The 26,491-nt window shown below is 63.1% G+C and overlaps 1 protein-coding gene across 1 annotated transcript; it reads right to left on the reverse strand.

Moving 5' to 3' along the window:
• Positions 1-11: 11 nt before the first annotated feature.
• Positions 12-24,509, reverse strand: LOC117654228 (shootin-1). The gene is made up of 10 exons (XM_034400501.1): positions 24,341-24,509; positions 10,661-11,929; positions 10,098-10,211; positions 6,606-6,700; positions 2,364-2,532; positions 2,018-2,280; positions 1,648-1,936; positions 1,271-1,567; positions 1,116-1,177; positions 12-1,024 (listed from the first exon to the last, which is right to left on the reverse strand). The coding sequence occupies exons 2-10, from the start codon at positions 11,526-11,528 to the stop codon at positions 884-886; spliced, it is 2,298 nt and encodes a 765-aa protein (XP_034256392.1). The 5' UTR covers positions 11,529-11,929; positions 24,341-24,509; the 3' UTR covers positions 12-883.
• Positions 24,510-26,491: the final 1,982 nt, after the last annotated feature.

Here is a 26,491-nt window from a genome sequence, read left to right on the forward strand (position 1 = left end):
AATTGTGCAAATTGTTGAATACAGTTTATTGATCATCAATCATATGAGATTCCTTATTAAATGCCTACTATAGTACATCCAAGTTCGAATCTAAAACATACTATGTACAAGAATTCTTCATGATACTAAAGGAACTTGTCCTCGGAACTAAGATGTAAATTAAAATTAAGGCATTATGCAATGCATTGGTCCAACTTATTTATTTCAGTCAAAGCTACTTTTGTGCTTTGGAGTAAAGTTCTATTTAAAGACAGTTAATGTTAAAAAAATATTGTATATGTCAGCATTTTAATAAATTTCCAGATTTTTAATGAGCAAATAGTGGTATGCAAGTTTAGGTTACCCTTCCCGCAACATAAATACGAAATAAAGCACCAGTATTTACAATTAAAGCAATAATACTCAATATAGTCAATGATAACTTACAGCTAGATATTAAGTATTCACTCGGCTTAAAAGGAATTTTGTAAAAGTACAAATGAAGTCTTGGTCATCATCTCAAATCCTAAGCGGTTGAAGATATAACTACTATTTACAAGTCTTACAAAGACAAAACACAACATGAGAAAAAAAACATTACTTTGGCACTACACAAAGCACAAGTAGTGGGTGATTTTTCGGTCTCATCAATAAGATTGGCAACAGATTTCTAGATCTATTTATCCTATGATCAATATGGCTCAAATCATCCATTAAATAAATCACTGCAATACCAGTGGAAACAGGTCAAAATTATGTTAGGCAGTAATAAAATAAAGCTATACAATGACCAACATAATTTTGACCCTTGAGTTAACAGAGCAGTTTTTCATTATCTTACAGTTTCTCCTCCTCATGGAAAACACAGTTGCATAACAATAACAGATTTTGTGTTGGTTCCTATCTATAAAGCTACATCTCTGGGTGCTTCTGAGGGTACTGAAGCATTGTCTGCAGCTGCCTTGGGACGACGTCTCAGGGTACCCAGAATGTTGAGCATTTCCGTTACTGCCGGCGGCTCTTTCTTTTCCTTCTGCAAATTTTGCTGTAGGAGGAACAGACCGAAAATTTTAATCCAGTGCAAAGCGCATAAAAAGCTACACTTCAAAAAATTAAACAGGTATTTAAGTACTCACCTCTGTTGCTTTTAAGGTGAACCGTCCACCTTTGATTTCGTTAATGATATTGTCGATGGCACCTGCCGAGCAAACGAAAGAAGTCATTTAGTGGAGTGCGAGAGAGGGGCTGGCAGTTCACTCGGTGTGAGAGAGAGAGAGAGACAACGGCACACCTCCTGGGATTGCCTCCGGGACCTGCGGCTTGCGGGGAATGCCCAGCAAGTTGGCCATGTCCTGGACGGCCGTCAAGTTCCTCTCGGCGTTGACGAGGTCCTCGCTGGAGCCGGTGGCGCTGCTGCCGCCGCTGCCGCCGCGGGTGCGCAGCTTGACGGCCGCGACGCCGCCCCCGAGGCCGAGGGCCGGCATGGGCGGGGGTGGCGGCGGGGGCGGCATCGGCGGCGCCATGGGCGGTGGAGGCGGCGGCGGCGCCGCGTTCTTGCGCTCCTCGAGGTCCTTCTCCATCTGCGATACTGGTGGACAGGGAAAATTAATTTTCGCTTCGGCCAAAGAATGAAACTCTGGCGGTGCGCAGAACTTGCAGTGCACGTACGCCTTTCTCGCAGCTCGCAGCTCTCGCGCTCGGCGCGGTCCGCCCTGGTGGCGGCGTGCCGCAGCTCCTCCTCGGCGATCTTGAGGCGCTCGTCCAGCATCTCCACCTCGTCGCCGTCGCCGTGCGGCTCCTGCAGTGCCTGCAGCTCGCGCACGCGGCACCGCTCCTCCTCCAGCAGCCGCTTGAGGTTCTCCACCTCGGCCAGCATGGGCAGCAGGCGGTCGTCCTGGGACAGCGCCTCGGCCAGCAGCGAGCTCTGGTGCGCCATCACGTTGCGCTCCTTGACGGCCTGGAAAGGGAGAGGAGCCGGGTTCAAGTCCTGCTAGAGCCGGCTTTTCCTGGCGAGCGCGCAGCACGGCGCAGCACTCACCATGTCGGCCTCCGTCTTCATGCGCCTCGCGGCCTGCCGCTCCTGCTCGCACTGCTGGCGCAGGGCCGCCACCTCCTTCTGCACCAGGCTCGCGGCCGCCGCCATGTTGTCCCTGAGCGCCCTCAGCTCGGCCAGCTCAGCCTGCGTGCGCCGGGACTCGTCCAGCTCGGCGGAGGCCGTGACGGCCGCCTCCTGGGCCTCGAACTCCTGCAGGCGGGCCGCGTTGAGCTCGGACTGGAGGCGCGCCACCTCGCCACTCAGACCTGCAGGGGCAACACAAACCGGGCTGTTCGTTTCGATTCCGCGCATCTTCAAACATCATGAAATGAAGGACAGCGAGACTCACGTTTGACGGTGTTGCGCAGGTCCTCCAGGTCGTCCTCGTCCTTGGCCGCCTGCGCCGCGTCCGTCTCGTCGGCGAGGAGGTCCAGGAGCGCGCCGTCGGGCTGCACCTGGATCACCTTCTGCATGATGGCGGTGGAGCGCCGCTTCAGCTCGCGGTTCTGCTTGTACCACTGCAACACCACACAAAGCACACATTAGCCGTCAGTTGACTGTCTCTTTGTGTTTCCCGCCCGACTACTTGATCGGCCTAATCGTGTCCCTGTTCAGCAGGACGCTTCCGAACAGCACTTTCGTCGCGCTGTCTCTCTCGCACTCTCGGGGCGTTCGGCAGAAGTGCGAGAGAGATAGAGCCGCTGTTCGCAATGGCGCTACAGACGGCTGCCGCAAACGGCTAATCGCCAATCAAACTCACTCTCGTCTGCTGCAAGTGCGCAGCGACAGAAGCACGTACAAGAGCAGCCAGCGGGTAAAGCAAAAGTGCACGTTTCGAGGGTTTGAGTGGGAAAGGCACGGGCAGGGCTCTAGCACGTCATGCGAGGGGGCGCGGTAAAGGGGGAAGCCCAAAGGGAAAGGGGGGGGGGGGCTGACCCTGCCGAGAGCCGCCGATTAGGCTCTTCCTGCAGTTCCAGTTGGCACAGTCGCACACAGGGGCCTGCGTCATGCACTGGGGCACTGGGCCTGCGGACTCGTCACCGTCACTCCCTTCCCTCTCAGTCGCACTCAAGAGGCGTTGCATGGGGGCACGAGAGAGACAGAGCGAGACGGCTCTTCGGGGCCGCTCGGCCGGCGTGTGCTGCTCGGCTCACCACGCGCGTCGACGTGAACGTGCCAATACGTACGCGGCTGTGATTGGGTGGATTGGGGAATGCCGCCGCGCGAGACGGGATTCGAACCCGAGACCAAGGCTTCGCGGCTACACTTACAGACGGGGGTCCGTACATCCTGCTGGGTGCGTCTGAGGGCTCTGCAGACTGCGCCCCAGCCCTCTGCGAGGGGTCCGCGTTGCCGTCCTTGCCCCTGCGGGGCAGCGTGTTCCACTTGGCCGCGGTGGGCGAGGCGGGCGGCCCGGGGTCCGGAGCCGCCACGGCGGGCGCGTATCGCCCTGACACGGATACCCCCTTGTCGGGCAGCCTCTCCGCCGCGGTGCGGTCGCCACTGCGCCATCCTGGGGCGGCTGGCTTCTCCGCGGGGCCGTCCGCTTTCTGGCGGGGCAGGGTGGCCGTCGAAGTGGAGCGTCCCCGCCAGGACGGCGCCACGGCCTCGAGGTACTTGCGGGTGGGCGGCGGCGAGGACTTGGCCCGGTCTTCCTGGCGGCTCCTGTAGGGCGACGTCGTCCTGCGTGGATCGCTGCTCTGCCGTTGCCGAGAGGGGAAGGCGCACTCCGCCTCGGCCTCCTGGAGGGCCTTCTTGGGCTTCTCCCAGGTGTGCCGCGCTGACTGCGTCCTGGGCAGGGTGCTGAAGACCCCCGACAAGACCGTCTGGGACCTGCTGATCGCCTTGGAGCGCTGCAGCGGCCCGTCGTCTTGGTCGTCGCCCAGAGACGCGCAGGATTCGCTTCGCTCCGGCGGCGTCCTCCACCGCGACCAGTCCTTGCAGCTCCTCGTCGGGGTGGCCCAGGACGCCGTCATCCTGTCGCCGCGCTCCTCCCGGTCCGTCGACGTCGTGGTGGTGCCACCGCAGCACGGGGAGACGGCGACAGACAGCCGTGCGCTGGCCAAGACCGTCAAGGTCCCCCTGGCCGCCCTGTCCGGAGACCGGCCGCTCCGCGACGACCGCGGCAAGGTGCTGCTGCTGCCGTAGCCGCTGCTGCAGGTGCTGCTGTACCCGCTGTTGGGGTCGTCGTCGCTGACGTTGGCGCCACAGTCCGCCGACTTGCTGCTCTTGGAGCCACTGTTGTTTCCGTCGCCGCGCAACGCCGACAAGTACCTCTCCGCGACGGAGGTCCTGGGCGCGTCCGGCCTCCGGCCCAGGCCGTCCGGGACCCGCGACGCCTTCACGTCGGGCACCATGGCGATGCCGAGCTCTCGCACTGTGGGGAATCAGTCACTACACTGGATGTCAGTCACTTCACTGGTGTCACTGCACTAGGCTTCCACTGCACTAAGTCCCCGCCAAGACTGTCACCGCCGCGTCCTCGCCGCCTCGCGCGACACCGAGATGATGGCACTCAAGCAGATGGACTGACTGGCGCTCTGGACCGCTCCGGGCCCTTGGCCGGGCGGGCGACAGAGTGCAGGGTGGGGGTGGCCGTCGACGGGGCGGGGCGGGGCGGGGCGGGCGGTCTGTGACGGCACCCATGCCGATAACGACGGGTGCCCCGGCCCACAACTGGTTCGGCATGCGAATGAGTCCCTGCCTGCGCCATGCCTGCGCTAATGCGGGGGTTCGACGGTTCGTTTCGTTGCGATGATTCACCACTAGTGCGGCCTGTGCGGTCCTTCGCTGCTTCGCTGGCGGCAGCTGGAATTGGCGATTGCTTATCCCGCGGCTGCTCTGAGAACCACTCCTGCGTCGTTGCGGCCTCGACGCGGACCACGCCACTTTGGCGGTTCGCGGGTTCGAACCCCGTCGGGTGCCACCCTTTTGCTAGGTGTTTGTCCTCGTGGCCTCGCACCCCGAGGACCGCGTGCACCGCGGTCACACCACGCGTGGAGGGTCCAAAGGCCGCTGGGCGCGCCGGGGTGGCGGGGGCCGCGGGGGACCGCGACGGCGCCGAGCCCAGGGTGCCGAGGGCCTGTAGGGCGGGCGTGGCGACGGCCTGGCGGCGGCCGGCCAAACAAGCGGCGCGAAAATGAATAGGGAAAGGAGGACGGGGTGCCGGCCGGGGTGTCGCTGTTGACGCTCTTGACGTCGGCGGCAGGGAGAGGGGAGGGCGGCAGGTGGGGGCGGTGCGGGGCGGCCAGACGCAGATAGCAGCGGACCGGAAGTGAAGTGCAATGCCGAGGGTAGACGGGGTGGCCGGACGGACCCGGGACGGACCACAACCCCTTCGCTCATCGCGGTGCCGCGAGGTCGTCGCCGTTGCCGCCCCCAGGTCCTCTCTGGGTCCGCGGTGGCGCGTAGGAACAGCACACCCGTTCCTCTCGCGTGTTGGCGTGTTGACGCGCACCTCGTGGCGGTGAATTGAACCAATGGGGCAGGCAGGGGCAGGCGTCTGCAGGGCGCCCTCGGTGAAAGGGCTGCTCGGGGTCGCCGCCGGCCGTCCGTGGGGCCGCCGGCTTATCAGTCGTCGCTCTGTCTCTCTCGCACCTACGCGGAACGCCCCACGGGTGCGAGAGAGACAGCGTGCGTCTGCGCACAACGGTGCGCCAGGCCACCCTCGCCACTCATACGTAAATAGGGCGTCGTCAAACAACAACAATGAGTGGCGGCCTGCCTGCCGGCCTTCCGAACGGTCGAAAGTGACATTTCTGCCCCGCAGTGCCGCAGAGAGATACCGCCTCGTGCTTTTCCTCCCCGCCCCTTTCCCCGCGTCCACTGCCACTGCCGCGTGACCGCGTGCGTGCTATTCGCGACTACCGCCGCGGGCTGCGCAAACGCGCTGGCTCAGCACTTGATAGTGGAGCTGGAATCCGGGGTTCAAAACCTCAAGCGGCCAGTAATTTTTTTCGTAATTTTGGAAAGTCTTTGGAGGCGCCAGCGCGTCCCGCGTATCAGTGGCCGCGCTCGCCTTCCGCGACACCCGGACCACGACAGCACCGCTCTGGTCGTCGCTCCGTCTCCCTCGCACTCACGGCGCCTGCCGCAGGGGTGCGAGAGAGAAGCACGCACGTGCCGCCCTCGGTGCTCGGCCCGCTCGGCCCGCCGCTGCAGTAATGACGGGATTAAGATTCCGGCCGGGCCGAAGACGGAAAAGCAAAAAACAAAAACTATAGAAGCAGCAAAAGCACCGACAACAACGCCGCGTTCCCTCTCGGCGGTGACCTGACCCGCATCTCAGCCTCAGCGACGACGTGCGGCTGTGACAGTGGCGTGCCGTCTTGCCTCATCCCCGGCCAGGCCCTGGAGGCCCTGGAGGCGCTGGAGGCCCTCTCAATGGCTCAACGATCTCGCACCGCGCCAATCTAGTGCAGCGGGGCTCGCGGGACTCATAGTCAGTCGCACTCGGTCATGTGGGAAATGTATGCTAATCGTTTCGAAAGGCGCGGCGGCCTGCTGCACTTTTGTGCTGCACTTGTGCTGCACTTGTGCGAAGCGGCCCCATGCACCGAGGCCCCGCCGACCAACTCACTCACTCACTCACCTCCGAGGCTCTCTGCATCGCCTGGTGCATGGCTCCCGTCTCCACCTCGTAGCGGTTCTTGAGCTGGTCATACTCCTTGTACACGCGCTCCGACACTGGCAACAGGGAAGCAGGCGAAGCACTAATTAGAACAATCGGGGCATAAAGAGCGCTGGAAAACTAGAGAACAGGGGCACAGTCTTCGCCATGGTCTCCGGACTGGGCCGGGTTGGACGAGCGCGAGCACTATGGGTTGGTTGCCAACAGCGAAAGTGGATTAAGTACATGGTAGAAATTTATTATGGGAATCACTTTTGAATGAGTAGTTTTGTGACACGTTCCTCTCATTTTGTCCGAACCCTGTGGTTTTTAACTTAAAATTTTCCCTAAAAAAGAGTGTCTTTGATAACTAGTGCGAGTTTTGCCCAATCTTCTAAAAATTTATTTCAAGAAATTTTCCTCTCTTTCCTTCGTTGCACTTATTTTTTTGTCTATTTTTTTCTCTTTGCTCGGAAGCGGCGCAGCGGCTCGGTTTGGAAATCGCACCGCCGGTCCAGTTCCGCCAGAAGTCCATCATCGCCAATGTTGCAACGCACACTTCATTAGGCCCCCCGGGCCGCCCTGGCTGGCGCACTGCTTTTCGTTTCACACCGCCCGCCTTCCTTCCCGCCCGTCCGCGGCCTTCTGTCCGGTCTTGGCCGCCACGCCGCGCGCCACGCGCCTCAATGCCCCGGGCCGGCTGCCTCTGGCTGCCTTTGCATTTCTCACCGCCACTGCATTAGCACGACGAGGGAGAGGAGCGGGTTCCTCTGTCTCAGCCCGCCGCCGCCGGCTCGCGCCAGCCTCCGAACGGCGCTGCGTCTCTCTCGCCCCCCTACGGTGCGCCGCGCGAGCGGGAGAGAGACAGGGCGACGACTGCACTGTCTTCGGAACCTACCGGCCGCGGGCTGCCATAGGATGTTAGCGATGCAAGTGCCGAAGCCCCGCGAAGCCCCGCGAAGCCCAGTGGGGCCCGACTGGAGAAAGCGAGTGACTCGCGTCCGCAAAGTCGCGAGGGAACCGAAGGGAACGCACCCAATCACGCAAATCGAGGGGCGAGGGGCGGGGGACGCAGTCCGAAGCAGTCGGTCAGTGACCACCACCGGCCACCGGGAGGGCCTTTCGCTAAATCCACGAAATCGCCGAAGGATCGGTCATATTGACGGCATCCTCTACTTAGTGTACCTTCACGTGTCCATGGTTATGGCCGCCCACTGTGTTCAACACAGTGCAGCACCTCACTCGTCTTTCTACAGCTGCAGGAAATATTGGCAATATCCGGGGGAAGCAACGCTCTGCCGGCCTGCTGCTGCTGCTGCTGCCGCGGGACGCATCGCATTGGCAAATCAATTCCCGCGTCGACCTGGTGCAGCGGAGGCGGCGCGGGGGAGTCAGTATACACACGTTCTTGTGGCGGAGAGTCTTTTCCGGGTCCGCCCGCCCCGCCGCCGCGCTCCACCGCGCCACGCCGCAGCGCCGCCGCGAAGCAGCGTCGCGGCCCGGGTTCAATTCTCACACGAAACTGGAGCGCGCAGTTCTCGCCTGGAAATCTTAATGTCGGTTGCAACGACGCCGCCATGCCGACGGCGCACCGCGGCGCACCGCGCGGGAAGGGCGGCCGCGGCGGCGCGATGGACGTTACTGCTTTTGTCCGGCCGGACGCGGCCAAGTACTAAAAAGAAGCAAAAACCGAGGCAAAAACCGCGGGAAACGCGCCGAACCAGAAACAGCGAGCCGATTCGCCAACCCCACAGTGCTGTCGCCGCTGTATGTGTCTCTCTCCCACTCATGGAGGTATCGTGTAGGTGCGAGAGAGACAGAGCGACGACAGCAGTGAACCCGGTAGCCGTTTGCCGCACTAATTCCCCAGGCCCGGCCCTACAGCCCGCTACAGTGCAGCAGCAATGCTCAGTGGATAAAGGCCGTGGGCGCTGGCAGTGCCGGGGATCTGTGTCGCGTCGCGGACCTCATTGGCTCATGAAGGGGATCGAGTGGAGGTGGATCAGTGGCGTCGGGTTTCGCTGGCGCGGCCGGCGTCGCGACGCGCAGAGCACGGACCTAGAACCCAGACCTGGTGCACCGCAAAGGCACCGGAAGTGAGTTCAAAATGTGCAGCGCGGCTTCTGACTCCGGGGTGATTTTCCACCACACCCGGCCGGGCCGTCCTGGACCTCGACTATCGCGGACCATTCCAAATTGGCCGCCACCCACCCTTTCTCTGCGACAGCCCGACGGAACAGATGGGGGTGTTTATACTACGTTTCCTCTGGGCAGCACTCCGCTGCAGTCCAGGACGCCGTCGACGTGTGTGCGCTCTCACTGATAGCAGCCCGGCGCCAGGGTGGCCGTGGCGGCCTTCGGATCATCGCACTCCGTGGAGGCAAGGCCCCCGGTCGCCCGTTCCCACGCCATGTCCGTTGTCACGTCGTTGTCGACTTGCCCGTAGTCCTAGAGAGGGCAGCGGGTCACGCAGACTCACCCTGGAGGTGCATGTGCACGGTGACGGTGGCCGTCGGGAGCGCCATGCGGACGGAGCGCGAGCACGTCGCCGACGAAGAGGGTCGCGCGCGAGGCCGCGGAGTGCGAGCGCGAGCCGCCCCCGCCGGCACGACGGGCACGACAACGGCGGGGCGCGCGCGCAGCAGGACAGGGAGCACGGCGCCGCGGCCGCCAAGACAACAACTGGAAGATGACGGACAGCTCTGTGCAGCTCGCGCGCGCCACGCCCGGGCCCCCGGGCCGCGCATGGCCGGCGGCGCCGCCCCGGTTGCGGCTACGGTTACATTTCCCACGATCCGAGACGCCGAGACGCCACGCCGAGTCGCGGGCGGGGGCGCGGCGGGGGCCACGGACTCGGGCAGGGCCACACTCCGCCCGCCGCCGCCGCTTGGCGGGGAGCCTGCGCGGTAAACGGCTGGTAGTGCGACACCGCGAGGGCCACGAGACGAGGGCGGCCTCCATGATGCGCGCGAGGAGCAGGCACAGAATGACGCTTGCAGACGCGCCACGCCCAAGTGGATTGACTTGTCATTGGAGTCCGCGACCACGCCGTCGTGCGACAATCGGCGGGTATTGGCGCCCGGCTCAAGGCCACGCCGTGTCGCACCGCCGCCATGGCCCTGCTCGCCCCGCTGGAATGCGTGGCCGACAATGTCGCGGGTTCGAATCCCCACTGGTGCGCGCACTTCTAGCTTTGAATGGGGGCGAGGCGCGGCCGCGAGTCCTAACCTAACCTTTCCATTCCACACTCCAAAGTGCACACGCGAGTGTGCCCCCACCCCACACACGTGTCCATAACGGCCAGGGCCCTTATCGCCGTGCTATTGTGCCGAGGCTATCGGCGCTGCGGTCTCCACTTCCTCGAGCCACCCTGGACTGGCTGGACTGGACTAAGGTGCCCATCCGGCCAAAGGAGTAAACAGACAACAACGACGACAACAACGAAAAGAGTGACAAAAACAAGAAGAAACTCACCTGTCCGCAGCTGCGTCAGCTTGTCCTCGCGGTCCTTGAGCTCCCGCTTGGTGGTGTCGTGCTCCTTCTGCAGCTGCTGCAGCTTGCGTTGCAGTTCGGACGCCTCGCGCGCGTCTGGAAACACACCGGGCAACATGAGGGTGCGAACGTACTTCACGCGGCACGCGGCATCGACACAGCCTCCCGGAAGAACCGCGAATGAAACGGAATCATGATCGACGAAGTCAGGATCGGATTCTGAGCTTCGCGACGGGCAGTACGCCCTGGGCAACACCGGCGCGGCGGCGAGCGCAGTCAGCCCGCGAGTCCGCGCGGCGGGCGGACGACGCCGGGCCGGGCACCGACTGCAGCCGGGAGGAGGGAAGGCCGCGCGCAGGATGCTGGCGATACCCCGCGCGCGAGAGACTGTACGCCACGGTGCGGCGGCCCGCGCGACGCGGGGTATCCGCGACGTGGGTCAGCGCGCCGGGCGGGCAGGCAGCCCATTCGACGCGGCCGCGCAACAGGCTGCCTGCCGACCCGGCGGCTGGCGGGCCGGACTTCCCTACAAACCAGGTACTCACTCTTCTCGGAGCTGGTGAGCAAGGCCTTCCTCTTGCGCTCCGCGTCCTCGTACTTGGCTCGCCACTTGTCCGCCACGGAGGGCGACAGGCCGGGGCTGGGCGGCGCGCCGTTGCTGAAGCCGCTGCCGTTGACGGGGGCGGCCGCCGACTTCAAGGGGCTGACGGGGGGCATGCCGTTGCTCAGGGCCACGCTGCTGCCGTTGGTGGTGACTCTGGCGGGGCTCAGCGGCGCGCCGTTGTTGAACGCCACGCTGCTGCTGTTGGGGGCGTTTCTGGGGCTCAAGGGGGCGCCGTTGCTGAAGGCGACACTGCTGCTGTTGCTGGAGGCGTTCCTCGCGGGGCTCAGCGGCGCGCCGTTGCTGAAGGCCACGCTGCTGCCGTTGAGCCTGGCGGGGCTGGGGGGCGCGCCGTTGCTGAAGGCCACGCTGCTGCCCCCGTAGGCGCTGCCGTTGCTGCCGCTCTTGCCGTTGAAGGACAGCCCGGTGACCGTCTTGGTGGGGCTGCAGCCCCCGGACGCCAGCAGGTTGCCGGAGCTGTTGGTGCGACTGAAGGAACCGTTGCTGCTGCTGGAGCTGCCGCTCCTGCTGTGGAAGCCGCCGCCGTTGGCGTTGGCGTTGTTGCTCCCGCTCTGGAACATCTGCGCCCTGGCGGCCACGGAGGACGAGCGCACGGGCGACGGCGAGGTGGTGCCGGGGTGCGGGCTGCCATTGTCCAGGCCCACCCTCATCGACGAGGTGAACTTCTTGGGCACGGGGATCTGCGTCTGCGAGGGCTGGCGGCCCGCCGCGTACAGCGACGTCATCTGCTTGACGTTGCCCGGGCCGGGCCCGGGGGACTTGGTGGACGTGGACATGATGTTGATGTTCATGGCCGAGGTCGGCCGCCCTTCCTTACGAGACCGCTGGTGGCCGCCGCGCGCATGTAAGCGTCGCCGCCGTGGGGTGGCCGCCGCGACCCGCCGCCACGGCGCGTTGACGGCGTCCTTGGCTCGTCACGCCGCCGGCTGGGCTGGTCCGCCCCGTCCGTCCGGGCGCTACCGGGAAAAGCACGCGTCTTTCCAGTGGCGGTGGCGGCGGCCTTGGGATGAGTCACCGTGTTGTTGTTTCGGCGAGTCCTGCAGCCGGTCGCCCGGTCCCCGGCCAGGCACTTCGGCGCGGGAGTGAGTCAGCGCGGCGCGGCCAGGCACGGCACGACGCCGCGGGGAGGCGATGAACCCCGTCGCCGTGGAGGCTGCAGCCGCTGCGGCCCTTCCGACTGGACCCGGACGACCTGGACACAGAGAGCAAGCGGGGGATTAGGACCAGGGCCTCGACCTGGACGGCCAGCACAATGCACGGCTGGCGATGCTGGCGCTGCTGGCGGGGCAGAGAGAAAGCCGAATCCATGTCGGACAAACGAGCCGAGACAGCGGAGCCAGCCCCGTGGGTGTCCCGGCATTCCCTGGTGGTTCGAACAGTGTGTTGTAAGACAAATCTCCGAGGCGGGCCTGGGTCGGGCCTGGGCCTCCACAGTCCATATCCACACAAGGCCGCGCAGAGCCGCCCCGGCTCGGCCCCCGAGTGGGTGCCGATTGCTAAAGCCCTTCCCCCTCCGTCGTGTATGTTTTCCTTGCCTTACACTCTTTTTTACGCCGGCGGCCGGGCGGGAGGCGAGGGCGTCACTGCCGCGTCCTAATGGCTCGACGCGTGACTGGGAATAGACAGAACGGAGGCGACGCGCGCCCCGCAAGGCGTGCAAGGCACCGCGTCCCGGACGGCCCCGGCCGTCCCGGCGTCATACGACTGACAGCTTTACGAAATCGGCCAGCTCGGTCTGACGGTCTGACTCGGTCGCTCACGACGTCGCCTAATGGGTTGCGAGGGGCGCGCAGTTTGGCTCGGGTTCGGAACCCTGTCATTTTCATCTTTTCCATCTTTTGATTCCTGACTAAATTGAGTCGACCCTGTCGGAAATGGTCAGCGAGTGAGTAATATGGAGATTAACTGGGGCACGCGCGGGCGGCCAGACAACCCGTCAGAACGTTCACTCCCCCCTGCCGACCCATCGCATCGGCACTTCCCCGCCGAACCGAACCCAGCCCGTCGCGCCGTCGCTGCCTTTTGACTCATCCGGGAGTTCCTCACTGAATGTCCGCCTAAGCGCGGTGGTTAGCGTCGTCGGCCAGTTCACCGGCCCGCCCGGGGCCCACCACCTCCTCGCGGCCGCGCCGTCCCAAGTGTGCCAACGGAAATAAGCAGTGAGTCACTAAACCACCCCGCACCGCATCGCCCATCGCGGCTTCCCTCTACGTTCGCCGCGAATGCAGGGCGTCTTCCGGCTCGGCTCGGCTCGGCTCGGCCCGTCAACGCCCCCTCCTCTGCCGGTAGGAATGCACCGCGTGGCGGCGTGGCGAAGAAGGGCCTTCCCTTTCACGGATGGCCTGCACCGCGCCGGGCCGGGCCGGTCCACGCCGGGATGCTGGTGCTTGCTCCGTCTCTGTCGCACTCGTGGGGCGGTCCGCAAGGTCCGCATGCGTGCGAGAGAGACGGAGCGACGAAACGCCGCACGTGCACGCGGGTTTGTCGTCTGGCAGCTGAATGCGCGCTGTGCTGCGCTCGCCGGGCACAACATAAACACCGCTATTCCGGACCAGGATAACCGCCTCAAGACCGAGGCGGCTCGGGGAGGGCGATGCAGGGCGACGACGCCGAGGAGAAGGACGAAGAGGCGCAGCGGCGACGAGGCCGAGCGGGCCGAAACGGAAAATAAACAACCATGACTTCATGTCCAGCGACGTCACTCGCGCGACGAGATGCGCCCGACAGCCATTGTCCGTTCTGCAGCCGCCGGTCCTGCCTCTAAATTTAGGCCAACTCCCTCTGCATTCCAGCGCACATAAACGGACGCCCCCTTTACCCTTTCTCCCAAACCTCCCCCTCCCTCTTGGAGCAGTAATTCAGATGCCGCAAATAGAAAATAAGTCGCCGGGAATCCCCGCCCCGCCCCGCCGGCTGGCTACTCCCACCAGTGCGTGGCGTTGTCTCTCTCGGAATCATGGAGCATCTCGCGGAGTGCGAGGGAGACGGAGCACTGTTCGGGCTCAGCCTGCTGCACTGCACTGCACGCACACATGGCCGTGGCCCTTTCCCGTGTGATCTCGGCCGGGCCGTCCCCGTCGACACCATCGATGAGTGATCTCGCTCCAGACATCCGGTCGCCTGCTGCCGCTCCTGCAGCGCTCTCCGTAGCCGCGGGGTTAGCGGTAGTGCTCGCCGACCCGGAGGTCGGAGGATCGAAAACCCGCTCCCATCTCGTTTTGTTTTGTTTCATTGAGTGGCTCTCTCCAAATCAAATAAATCTTGAGGGCCCTATTCATTCTTCAGGCGGCTGTCCTGGCTGCGCCGCCCGCCAGCCTACGCCCGACTGCCGTGTCGGGGCGGTCCCGAAGAGTCGTTTCCTCGCCGTCTCTCTCGCGCCTCTGCGGCACGCCCTGTGAGTGCGACAGAGACGAACCGACGCACCGGCTCTTGGGCTTCGGTCTGCTGGCGGCTACCCGCGGGCTGCAGGTCGCCCCGCCCGGCCACGCCTTCCCGTAACGAGTACTCGGCGGGCGCGGCGGGCGTGTGGGCAGCACCGAGGCAGTACCCGTCCGGTGCTCGTCCGGTGCCCGTCCGGTACCCGTCCGGTGCGGCGTCCGTCACTGGCGTCGCGACGGCCGCGGTGGCCGCACAGGGCGCCACTTCCTCGTCGGCCTGCGTCGGCCGTCCCTTCCTCGCTTCCTCGTCATAAAAGTGAGGGGCTGCAAACGGCTGCAAACTGGCCGAGACAATGGTCGCCGTGGTTACGCCTGGCTCCGCCCTTTCTCCGCAGGGCCCCGCGGGGCAAAGGGCCAAAGGGCAGGCAGAGGCGGCCAAAGGGCAAGGGGGAACAATGCCGTCGGGGACACACTGCGGCGCGGCGGCGGCGCGCAGGTGACGAGGACCCCGTCGATCCGGGATCTTGTCTCGGCGGGCAGGGAAATGAAAGCCAAAGGTTGATGTGCTGGTGGTCCGGGCAGGCTGCAGCGCGCTCGGCCTCCAGGCCCGGAGTCACAGGATCGAATCCCGCCGGCGGCGCTCTGTCTTTTTCCGAAATGAATCGAGGGGGGAGGTGTCCCTGTTGCACACCACCGCGCAGCAGCAGCAGCGGTAGTACGTGGTGGCCCTGGGCAAGCCGCAGCCCCGCAGCCCCGCAGGCCGGCAGTCGCACAGCCTTCCATTTTAGGCAATGCATGGCGCTGTTCTCCAGGTGACGCCCCCCCCCCTCCACCGCAGCAGCCAGATGTAACAAGGCCTCGCCAAAGGCTGCCAAAGGCCTCGCCAAGCGGCGCGGCAGCGCGGCCCAGAGGGTGCTGGCCGCCGCGAAGCACGCCGCGAAGCACGCCACACACCGCTGGATAAAAAGATAGACAGGCGCGCGTCCACCTTTCATCGGCTGAAAAGCAGGAAGCTTGCTGTCTCCTTTGTCCTCCCTATTCGGACCGTCCGCAAGTAGTCGCTCTCTGTCGCTCTCCCGCCCGCTCCGCTCCGCCTCGCTCTTTGCGTAATGAACTCCCCCACCCCCGCGAGTCCCCCGCCGCCCTACGTCGCCCCGCGCAGGGCTATCTGCCTAATGAGTGAAATCGAACGATGCCTCCGTCTCCCTTCCTCCCCCAGCCGACGGCGCCGACGGCGGCGGGCCGCGAGGAGGACGAGGACGCCGCCAGGACGCCCCACTCCCTCGCGCGCCGCGCGCGCTCGATTTGTAAAGAAAAGCCGCGGGCTTTTCAAAGCGAGCCGGCGAGGCTGCACAACAACGTGCTCCAGTGCAGGCGACAACGCCAATCGGCGCCCCGCCCCGCCCCGCCACGGTCCACGGCGCACCAGTGATTACCGCGCCAAATCGCGGTGTCGTCGCCAAAACACGGGAACGGTCAAACGCCATGGCGAGCAACCTCCACTATTTTTTTGCGGTTTTCGGTGTCTGTATATCGGAAACGGCTACGACTGGTGCGTGGGATAGCTTCCTTCCGGAATCCAATTTTTGAAACTTAAGGAGATAGATGGACATCAGAAAATGGCAAGGAAAGGTCAAGTTGGCACGCGACGCTGGGAAATCGCAGCGAAATGTCAAGTTGGCACGCCCGCGGTGCGTCGTGTCTACTACACTGTACAGCGTGTGGCGCGAACGATAAAGACACGGGCGCTTGTTGTTGTCATCCCGCGCCGTCCAATCCCCACCTGTCAAGGTGAGCCGGTCGCCAGTGACTCGCAGTGCGTCGCGCTGCTGGCCATGCAAGCCATGCAGTGTAGCGGGGAGGGGGGGGGGGAGTCAAGCCCCCTCGGCACTGACCCCGGGGCAGCCGCCACACCGCAGGCCCGGGAAGGCCTTTCTTTAGAAGGCAGCGCAGCGCCGCGGCGCGCTTTAAAAAGTTTAAATGGGCAAAGCATTAATGGGCATACGTACAGTGGAATAGGACAGGAGCGGGCGGCGAGCGCGCCCAGCGGCGCCGTAAGTTTATCGGAATGGCTTTCCGAAAATGGTGTCGGATCGGGTTGGGAAAGACAGAGTCAAAACGTGGGCACCGTGAAAAAAAATTAAGAAAAATAAATATTTTTCGCAATTTTGTAAAAACCAATAATTTTTGAGAGTCGGCAAAGGCGTTTCCACCGCCTTGCCGATGAGTCACACGACGCGTCGCCCTTATCGCAATTTACGATGCGGGTTCTTGGTTGTTCACGACGCCCCAACTCATCTTAGGATCCCGACTGAGAACGAACGCGCGCGCAAAACCGCCACAAAGTCTGAGACACAACTTGGAGCAGAGGCGGCCAACAGCAGCAGAGGTCAAGAAACGAAAACGGTGGGAGAAAATAGCTCGGAAAGTGTACATTCTTGAGACGATAACACATTACTCAAACAGGGCCCGGCTGGGGCGAGCGGCAGGTGTGTGGGGGAGAGAGGCGTTGGAATGGGAGACGACGAGAATGAATGGATAAAATGCGAGGCGAGCGAGGGGGGGGGAGCAATAGCCATACAATCTGATCGTGTTCCGCGAGGACATCCAATACACTGGAGGTGAAAGGAGAAAGACTGCGGAGTGGATGACGATGTGACACCCGGCCAGCCTTCCATTTCCTACACTTTAGATAGTGACTGTACCGGCCGAGCGTGGGCGCAGTGCACCAGAGCATGCTCGCGGATAAGCACGACGCTTCGAAGTACAGCCGAGCCAAAAGTCACACACTCGGTACACTCACTCGGGCTCCGGCCCGCCAAGGATTATTACTCAATAGCGGCCACGCGGGATTCCCGAGCGAGTGCAAAAACGCTAAAAACGCGACGCGAGCAAACAAAGACTCTGCAGGGGACGCCACTCGGAAGCGGCGTGGCGACAGTGTGGTGGCGAGTGCAAGGTAGTGACTGAGTGCAAGGTGGCTGCTTCCTCCGTTGCAACACCACTCCGAACAGTGCACTCCGTCTCACTCTGTCTCACTCGCACCCGGACGGGCCGCACCACGAGTGCGACAGAGAGCGACGATAGCCGTTCGGAACCCGACTGCAGGTCGCCGAGGAAGGCGACGCACAGCAAGCACTACGTACCTTCGCTCCACCACGACGCGCGTGCGAGAGAGAGAGAGAACCGTGTGCGTCTAGACTGTCTAGACTGCACTGCGCTATCGGTGGCTTAATCAGCGGAAACCAAGCAGCGCGAAAAATAGTCGAGTCCGAATAAAACAAGTCGAGAGCTTTCACCGAACGCTAATTGCAGATAATCCGCACGGGCGCGCTCCGAATCCGAATCTGAATCACCATCCGATTCGGAGCGCGCTTATCGCCTTCCACGTCAAAGCAGCGACACAAGCGCTTTCCGCGAACGGTGCGCCAAAGGCCTTTTCTTGTTTCTATCTCGATGATGCGGCTTCCGGTGCAGTGTGCCAGAAGACCGGCGGAGGCGGTCGAAATCCCGGACGAGTTTTGAGCTCCAGAGTCGCTAAATGGGACTCGAACCCAACGTGTGACCCCACCAATGGACTGCTCTCCGAACGAGGAATCCATTGATGGGATCACACGCTCGGTTCGAGTTCCGTTTCGCGACTCTGGAGCTCAAAACGCGTTTAGAGTTTCGGCCGCCGCCAGCGGCGTGCAGCCCCCCTTTTCCCCGCCACTGGACCGCCACTGGCTCGGCCTGGCTGCCCACGCTCAATAACATAATCCGGCAGTGCATCGGTCCCCTCCCGGCTCGGCTTCGCCCAGGCTTCGCCCACTCGCCACAAAACATATAAAGCCGATCCATTACGGCGTACCTGCGACTCTGTGAGGCGGGCCGGCCGGGCCGCGGTGCGCGGGGCTAGCCGGCTAGCCAGCCTGGAGTGTGTATAACGACCTCGTAAACGAGTGGCACTACGCTGCCGTCAAAAACACATTCCCACTTTTAGAAATCAAACCGTTAAAAACTTAACCATCGAAAACTGATGAACAGAATGATCTGCTCGCGTACTTGTAGGATAAGGGGAGCCAATCTGGAGTCCGGCTCGAGAAAGAAAACGACTAAAATGCTCGGGACGGTTTCTTCTTTCCCCGGCTTGGCGAGCGGCTCTGCTTTTGGATCCAGCGAGGTGGCGCGGCGGTCATGGCGGCCGCCATGCAGGGCGGCGCGAGTGGGCGCGCGGGTCAACTCGCGAAGTGTCGCGGGGCGGGGCGGGGCGGGGCCCAGACTAGACACGGAGTTCACCGTCTATTAACGCCGACGTCACGGCGATGGCGATGCGCGTGGCGACACGGCGACACGGCACTACTGCGACACCTCCTGGAGCGGCCATCTTCGGAGCTTCCAGACCCCCCCCTTTCTTTGCCCGTAGCTTTCAGACACCTCTGCTATCTTCCATCGTCCGCACTCCTATCTTTCTGGCGCTTCGACTCGGCTCTGCTTTCTCCCACTTCCCAGTTTGGTCGTATATATTTTAAACCGTTTAAATGCCCTCACCGGGACCTCCCAGTAATGTTCAAAAGTTGTCAAGTAGATTAAACTCATCGCCCCTGAGCAGCTTGAGCAGTGACAAAAACGCTTTTCGAAAGGACAACCCTAACCTCCTCCGCTCGCACTCAGGCCCAGCCCGGGAAACCCCCTCAGGAAAAGACCGAGCGACGGACGCACCGCGCCGACGATAGCCCCCTTGTGTTTATGGAAGCCCCCCGGAAAAAGATAGGGGCCCAGTGGTCTGGAGCCCTGGAAGATAGCCGCTTGTTCCTAGGAGTGGTACTGGGACCGCCTGCACTGCGGTGCGGCCCATTGTTGTGTGTCTTCGTCGCACGCACGCCCCCTCTTTGCTTTGCCCGTGTTGTCTCTCTCTCTCTCTCTCTCTCTCTCTCTCTCTCTCTCTCTCTCTCTCTCTCTCTCTCTCTCTCTCTCTCTCTCTCGTGTAGTGCAACGGGGTCACGCAGCGGAGGCACTCGCCGTAATGACAACTTCAAAAGCGGCAATGGGACAATGCTCCTCGTCCGCCGATGCAGCGGCAGCAGCGGCAGCCTCTTACCGGACAGCGCCTCCCTCCGCTCCGTCTCTCTCGCACTCACGGCGCGCCCGGCAGCCCGGCGGGGGTGCGAGAGAGACGGAGCGACGCGACGCACCGCGCCGACGACGTCGTCCCCGTTGTCCGTTGATAGTGTACACACACGCCCCGACGGAAACGACGAGCCTAGTCCGGCCGAGTGGCCTGCAGTGTGCCGCCCCCATGGGAAGGAAGCCCGCCCCCCGCCCCCGCCTCCCCCGGATGACCGCAAAAGCTGGCCAACATGTTGGGGCCGACAAATTGACAGCAAGCTCGAGGCTGGCCAAGGCGGGGGCGGCGTCCTCGCGTCCACGCGGCCGCGGCTCGGCTGTCTTGGCTCGCTACCAGCCGGTATCTCACGGCGGAAGTTCGTCGCCGTGCCTCGGACACGGCCTCCACGGCCGTTCCCGGGATCGTGCGACCCTAGCACCTGCCTAGCGCCTGCCGGGTAGGCAACACTTCGATGCCGGTGCGTCGCGCGGCCGCCCGTTGCCTATCTCACAGGGGACTGGGTAGGCAAGCCCGCCGCACTGCGCTGCGTCGCATGGCCCTCCGTTGCCTACCTCACAGGGGACTGGGTAGGCAAGCCCGCCGCGCCCCGGTGCGTCGCATGGCCCTCCGTTGCCTACCTCACAGGGGACTGGGTAGGCAAGCCCGCCGCGCCCCGGTGCGTCGCATGGCCCTCCGTTGCCTACCTCACAGGGGACTTGGCACGCCGAACTGTAACACATTCTGCCTCCTCGTGACGTCACTCGCGGCACGTCGACGACGCCCAGGCTCCTTTCGAGCGATAAAGTAGTCGTCCGTCCGCAAAACTCTTTCCGCCGTCAGCACAGTCCGAGGAGTCCGAGAGCGAGTGTGTACATTCCGCGGTTTCGTCGGTTTTCCTTGCGCCTGTGCAAATCGTGCTAAGCGAAGATGCGGCGTTCCGGCGGTGTTGGCCGCCTATTTGTGGCGTACACTTTAGAGACTTGGAGACGGCCGTCCGTGCGGTGGAGTTGACAGAGCGACTGCCGGGGCTTTTCCCCCGCACTGGGGGTCTTTCTCGTTTCCAAACGCCCGTCTGCCGGTAATTATACACGCGTTTCATACTCGGGCCGGAATCCGGTCCGAAGCCACCCACGAACACCCAGCCGGGCCGGCGGCCGGTCAGGCCGGCTGAAGTTCAAGTTCAGGGCGAGGCAAGGAGACGGCGAGGACGACGACACAATAAGTCGATTCCAATCCCTCTCGCGACCCGCGGCGCCAACAGTGGCCGCAGCACGGCGGCGACGGCGAGGACCGTGCCAAAAGCGGCCGCCCACGCACGCAAGCACGCGCCGCGGACTCGGATGAAAACCCGCACTGCAAACCGAGACGCCGGCGCCACGGCCTTCGACGTCCACCTCGCCGGTGGCGGGGAAAACCTCCGGCCCGAGAGGCGGCCGTCTGTGCTTGACGGCGCCGCGGTTGCGTGGCTTCCACTCGGTCGCGGACTCGCCAACCTATGGCATACGCAATGAGTGGCGGTGTTTGCCGCGCCCGTTAGGACGTCGTTCGGGGAACAAAGAGACGCTGGACACAGCCATGGGTTGCCACTTGTAAGCCTCGTCTCCAGCGCAACGCCAAACAAAAATTGGCGAAAACCTGCTTTATTTTGCGCGTGGCGTTCCTACCGCTCTCGCTGTCCGAGATATTGACACCGCAACTCGGAGCTAGCTCCGCTCTCTTTGCATAAACCGCGGCCTTTTCCGTATTCCGAGACACGGCCGGTCCATTCGCGCCTCGGCGCGTGCCGCGCTGCCTGCGCGCGTGACGACGCGGTCACGTGGGCCACGCCGCTGTCTCTCTCGCACCGGCACGGGGCGCACCGCGAGTGCGAGAGAGACAGAGCAGCCTCGGGAGGCAGGGCGTTGCATGCATCGCGGAGGCGGGGCGGGGCGGTGCTCCAGCAGTACGAACGGCACACGCCTGCAGATTGATTCCGAGAGTCGCTCTCTCTCTCTCTCTCTCTCTCTCTCTCTCTCTCTCTCTCTCTCTCTCTCGCACCTACAGGGGCCGCACCTACGTGCGAGAGAGAGAGAGAGCGACGAAGTCCCCTTGGCGGTGGCCTTTCCAGCCTTTCGCGGTCGCCTCCAAAGTCCCCAATAACGGGCCATACATCACGGGCGTGCGCTCGCGCGTGCTTTCTCCAAACGGAAAAGACGCGCCAAATAGCGCGACGGACGCCGCGAGGAACACCGCGACGCCGGGCGGAAAAAAGCCGTCGCCGTCGACCACTTGACCCGCGTGACGGCGACGGGGACAGGGCCAAATAAATTTATCAACGGGCCGTGCCGGCCGGGTGTTTTCTCTCAGTTACGGCCGGTCAGGGGTTCTGGTTTCGTGCCTGACGTCGTCGCCGTCGCCCCGCCGGCCGAGGCGAGGGCCTCGACAAGGGCGAGGCGGAGGCATGACCTGAGGGAGGGAGAAGCGTCTTGGAAGGCAGACGTGTTATGACGCGACCACGGCCAGTCCAGAGCGGTGCTTTCGTCGCGCTGTCTCTCTCGCACTGGTGAGGCGTCCCGTGAGGGCGCGAGAGAGACAGCGCGACCGAGCGTTCTGAATCGGTTCACGGATAGCCTCCCCTCATCTATTTTTCCCGTCGAGCGTAAACTGACCAAGTAAACCAACCTGCTCCACGCGGCCGCCTAGGCCGGCCAGGCTCCCCTGCCCGTCCGTCCGTCCGCCCCGATTCCGTTTTGTTTTCGGTTCACTTGTGTTTGAAAACGGGACGCCGCGCTGCCCCGCGCCTCCTCTGGGAAATCCAGAAATAATCTCGCTTTCTTTTGAGATGACGGTGGTGACTTTGTCCGGCTCCCAAATGCCACGCTGCAGTCTGCACGGCCCCAGGCTGGTCGCTTCGTCGCTCTGTCTCTCTCGCACTCACGCGCGACGCCCCGTGAGTGCGAGAGAGACAGAGATGGCTGGAGGATGCACCGCGGTCCTGGCGGTCGTCACGAGCGCGACCTTTGCCAGGGCGACACGACGCCCGACCACTGTCCGGCGGCAACGCCGAGGCAACGCGGCAGCGGCCACTTTTACTTCCAAAACGGTGTATGAGAAATTCATGAAACAATGTCCGAGTCGGGCGCCGCTGCGACGAGGCTAACCTAACGGTGTCGGGGGAAAGGAGGATTTGGTGGTGTGAGTTATTGGGATCGAACAAGCATCGTGCCACCGTGGTGCCACCAAAGTGGTCCAGGAGTGACAGGCGATCCCTCAGGGTGGCCCCGCCAGCGTCCCGAACTGGGGCCGCCCTCTCTCTCTCCCTCTCGCTCGGCACGGCGAGCACCAGGAATGCCCGGCGCACCGCGGCTAGACGTCTCCTGGATTCGGACGGGGACGGCCTCCGCCAGAGCGGCGCTACCGACACCGTGTCATGCGAATCGAGGCAGCCGCCATAGTCGCGATGGACAACGCGGGGCTCCGTGCAGGTGCGAGAGAGACAGAGCGACCGAGCACCGATCGGAATCAGTCGCCCTGGCGGCTCGGGGCTGACAGCCGGTGGGCCGCGTCCAAACTAAGTTTCCCAATCCGCGGCCGGCTGTGCTGGCTGTGCGCTCGCGGTGCGCGCTGTCTGCGCCGCTAGAAGCAGTGCGTGGGCTGGACACGAGTTACGCAAAGCGGGCGAGCAATGAACCGAGCGACACGTCTTGTGCGCGAGTGCGCGCCCCGCCTCGCGAAGGAGTGCGACAAGGACAAGGCGTGTCATGCCGAGAACGGCAGGGCCGGGCACGGCGCTCCGGGCCCTTCGCGAAGTGCGGCCCGGGGACGCGTGCATGGACGAGGACGGCGACGGCCTCGCGGTTACGAAGTACCGAGTACCGCACCCTCGGCGCTGTTGGCGTTGGCGCGGGTTCAACTCCCGCCCGTATCGCTTCTGAGAATCTGCCGTGACAGCAGCACGGCGCAGGATTTTCCACGGACAAACGTTCAAAAATAATCTTTCAAAACGCTTTTCGAAAGGTTGATCCCGTCGGGCGTCGGACGTGGCCGTCATGGTGAAAGTGGTGGCGACTTCCTGATCGGATCGCGGCGTGCGCAACACTACACTACACCTTCTCTCGATGACAAAAGAAAACGAAACCGGCACACACACTCACGCAGAGCAGACAGGCCGGCCGGCCGGTCAGGCCGGTGAGAGGACCGGGAGGACCTACAAGTCCAGCCCGAGCGACGTGCCGTGACGCGGCGTGACGCGCCATGGCAGCACCGTGGACGTGCAGTACGGGCTCGGCCGCGCTGACGTCATCCGCGCTGTCGCTCCGTCTCTCTCGCACCCCCACGGGCCCGACGGCGCGCCGCGCGAGAGCGAGAGAGACAGAGCGCTGCTCGGAAGGAGGCGGCTGCTTCCAGCTGGTTCCATCGAGCTCCAGCTGGTGGCCGGCAACGGGCCGGCGCTGCCCCAAGGTGCCCCACTGCACTGCCGTGGCACTGCCGTCCGTGACGACGTGACGAGACGAGCCTCGTCGATACCCCGGTCAATCGGAAGGCGCTATCGTCTGTCGCCGCGTCGCTACTCCACGCGCGCGGCGCGCCATGCTAATCTTGTGGACAGACAGACAAACCACACGCCGGGTATCGACAGACGGAACGAATCCAGGGTCACCGAGAGACACGCGAGAATGGCAAACAGTGTGGCGTTCGCTTCAGTCTTTAGCAAGCCGGCCGCTAAGAGGTGCAATCATCCCACTGCACTGGACAAAGAGCAGACGATTGCGGCCAGTAGCTGCGGGGCGCGCTCCATGCCTTTCTGAGCTTCGCCTTGCTTTTGCACTTCTTTTTCATCCTCTCATTAATCTTGTCTACCTCGAGACGAGTTTTCGCCTCCAAATCCGGGATAGCGTCTTTATTTACAAACTAAATGAGGAGCTTTTTTATGGACTGGAGCACATGGCGAGCTAGAGTACGGTAGAAAGCTTCCCCCAACAATCCCACAAAAAGGCGTACCGGTTGGCGGCGTGGGCGTTTTTAACGACCAGCGCCAGGGACCCGTCAACTGATAAGCCGATCGCTCGGTATGAAAAATAAACGGCGCTCTCGCACGACAAAGGAGGTTGCGGCTCCCCGACCGGCGAGGATAGACCAGAGAGAACGTCACTTTGCTCACCTCCGCAGCTCAGCTGCTTTGCAATCCAAGTCAGCGGCGTGCAGCACCGCTAAATCCAGTGACACACACACACACGCACACACGCCGTCACGCACGCAAACTATCACGCGTCGGCACTACCACTACGTCGGGCGGCGCGCGCGGCACACCTGGTCTGGTTGAACGCGTCGGAAAGACTGAAACTGACTCACCCACCCACCGACCGTGCGTTGTGTTGCTTGGAGTTGTGCCCTGCCCCCTCCGCCCCGCTGCCCGTTGCCCCGCCCCCCTCCGCCGCGCGGCTGCCTCTCAGCCTGCACTCCACGCGCCCCACCCGACTCCTTCACCTCATCAACAACAACAACAACAGCACGCTGCTGCTGCCGGCGCGCCCAGCCACGGCCCGGCAGCGCTGCGCGAGCGCTAAGCCCCAGCACACCTCCTGCGTCAATTAAACAGATCGTGATTATTCCGTGGGGACGACAAGCGGGCTTTGAAAACGGAGAAGGGGGAGGGAAGGAGCTTAGCCGGGCAAACGAACGACGGAGACGGATCCCGCCTGACCCCATGTATCCTTTCACCTTGTGCTCGGCTAGGGGATCAGGACCGGTAATGCCTGGTGTACCACTGGTGTACCAGCTGCGGGACGCCGCCACGCCGCCGCCTGGCAGGCTTGGTGGAAAATAAAACTCCAGCCCGGCCAGGTCGGTGACCTAACCAAACCTAACCTAACCAAACCTAACCAAACCGATGTTTTGAAGCCCAGCAGGACAGGCAAATGGGCTGCCGTCGCCTGCAGTCTTCACGGAGATTAACGTGACTCAAGTGCCGGGTTCCCATAAACCCGTTATCGATGGGACTTATCGACATCCGCCCTCCGCGCGTTAGCGGCGTTGGCGCGACGGAAAGATGTCAAGAGCGCCCGCCAAGTTGGTGGTTCTGGGAACGGAAACAAAGAGGTTACTGCGGGTTGTATCGGCGGTGCTCCGCGAACAGCACTGGTGCGCGGGAAAGGGGAAGTCGGAAACCCTCTGCTTCGGACGAAAGCAGTTCTTCTTCATCAGAAGAATTAATTAAAACTCGCTGGTAGGGAGGGGGGGGGGCTGATCAAGTGAAACGGCGCCACCCGAGCCACCACGGGGAAGGCCTCGGGGAAGGCCTCGGCCGGGACGAGCGGCGGCGCTGAGGCGGGCCTGGCAGAGGCCTGGCGAGCAGAGGCCGGGCAGACAGCCGGTATCAGTCCCCCAGTCCCCAACAGTGTGCAGGATCCAGGCCGACCCGAAAGGCAGGCCGGCGAACAGCGTTCCGTACTTCAAGACGCCCTACTTGGCGAGCAGGCGGAGCGTCTCCACAGCCCGCCGCCCCGGCGCCGTTTCCGACACCTCGGCGATAAGCGGCCGAGTTGTCCAGTCCGAGAGGCCGCGCTTGTAAGTTTACAAACCAGGAAGTCGTCAGTAGTATAGATGCCCCAGGTAACCCGCCGCCATCTTGATTGGGCATCTATATACTACTGTCGACCAAAACGACCGCTAGTTGGCGAGGGCGAGGGATTCACCTGCGGCCAGAGCTGCCGGTGAGCGGCGTCGCTGTGTCTCTCTCGCACTCGCGGGTTGTCCCGCTGGGGTGGGAGAGAGACGGAACGACGAGCAGGGCGTGGCGCCGCCGGTGCCGCCAAGGACTCGCGGCGGCCCGGCCCGGCATGGGTATGGGTACTCGCTGTCATGGCGGCAATTTCACGGTCCGCGGCTCATCGCGAGGGCGCGGATGGCTCGTCTGCAAAACGGACACATCCAGAGGCAGCGAGTCCGGCTGGGTCACACGCCGCCACACGGCCACGCCACAACGCCAAAAACCCGACGGACTCCAGGCCGTCAAGACGATGATGCGGCAACGGCAGCAACGGCACGACGGATCGGAAACGAGTCTCGCCGGAATGCGTCTGGTGCAAGTGTCCCGGCGCGCATTGTGAGCGCGTGTGTCTGTGTGCGTGTGTGAGTGAGGCACCTGAGGCTCGCTGGGATGGCTTGGCGTCGTCGCTGCGTTCCGAGAAGCATGCCGTCGTGGCGCGCATGACCGGTTGCAGCGCGAGGTATCAGAACAGGCAGGCAGTCTGCTTGGCGAGGTGGGCCGCGGGGCGGGGCGGGTCGCGCGGGGCGCTGCCAGTCTGTGACT

This window comes from Thrips palmi, unplaced genomic scaffold, assembly GCF_012932325.1.
Source record: "Thrips palmi isolate BJ-2018 unplaced genomic scaffold, TpBJ-2018v1 HiC_scaffold_1, whole genome shotgun sequence".
Classification (NCBI taxonomy): domain Eukaryota; kingdom Metazoa; phylum Arthropoda; class Insecta; order Thysanoptera; family Thripidae; genus Thrips; species Thrips palmi.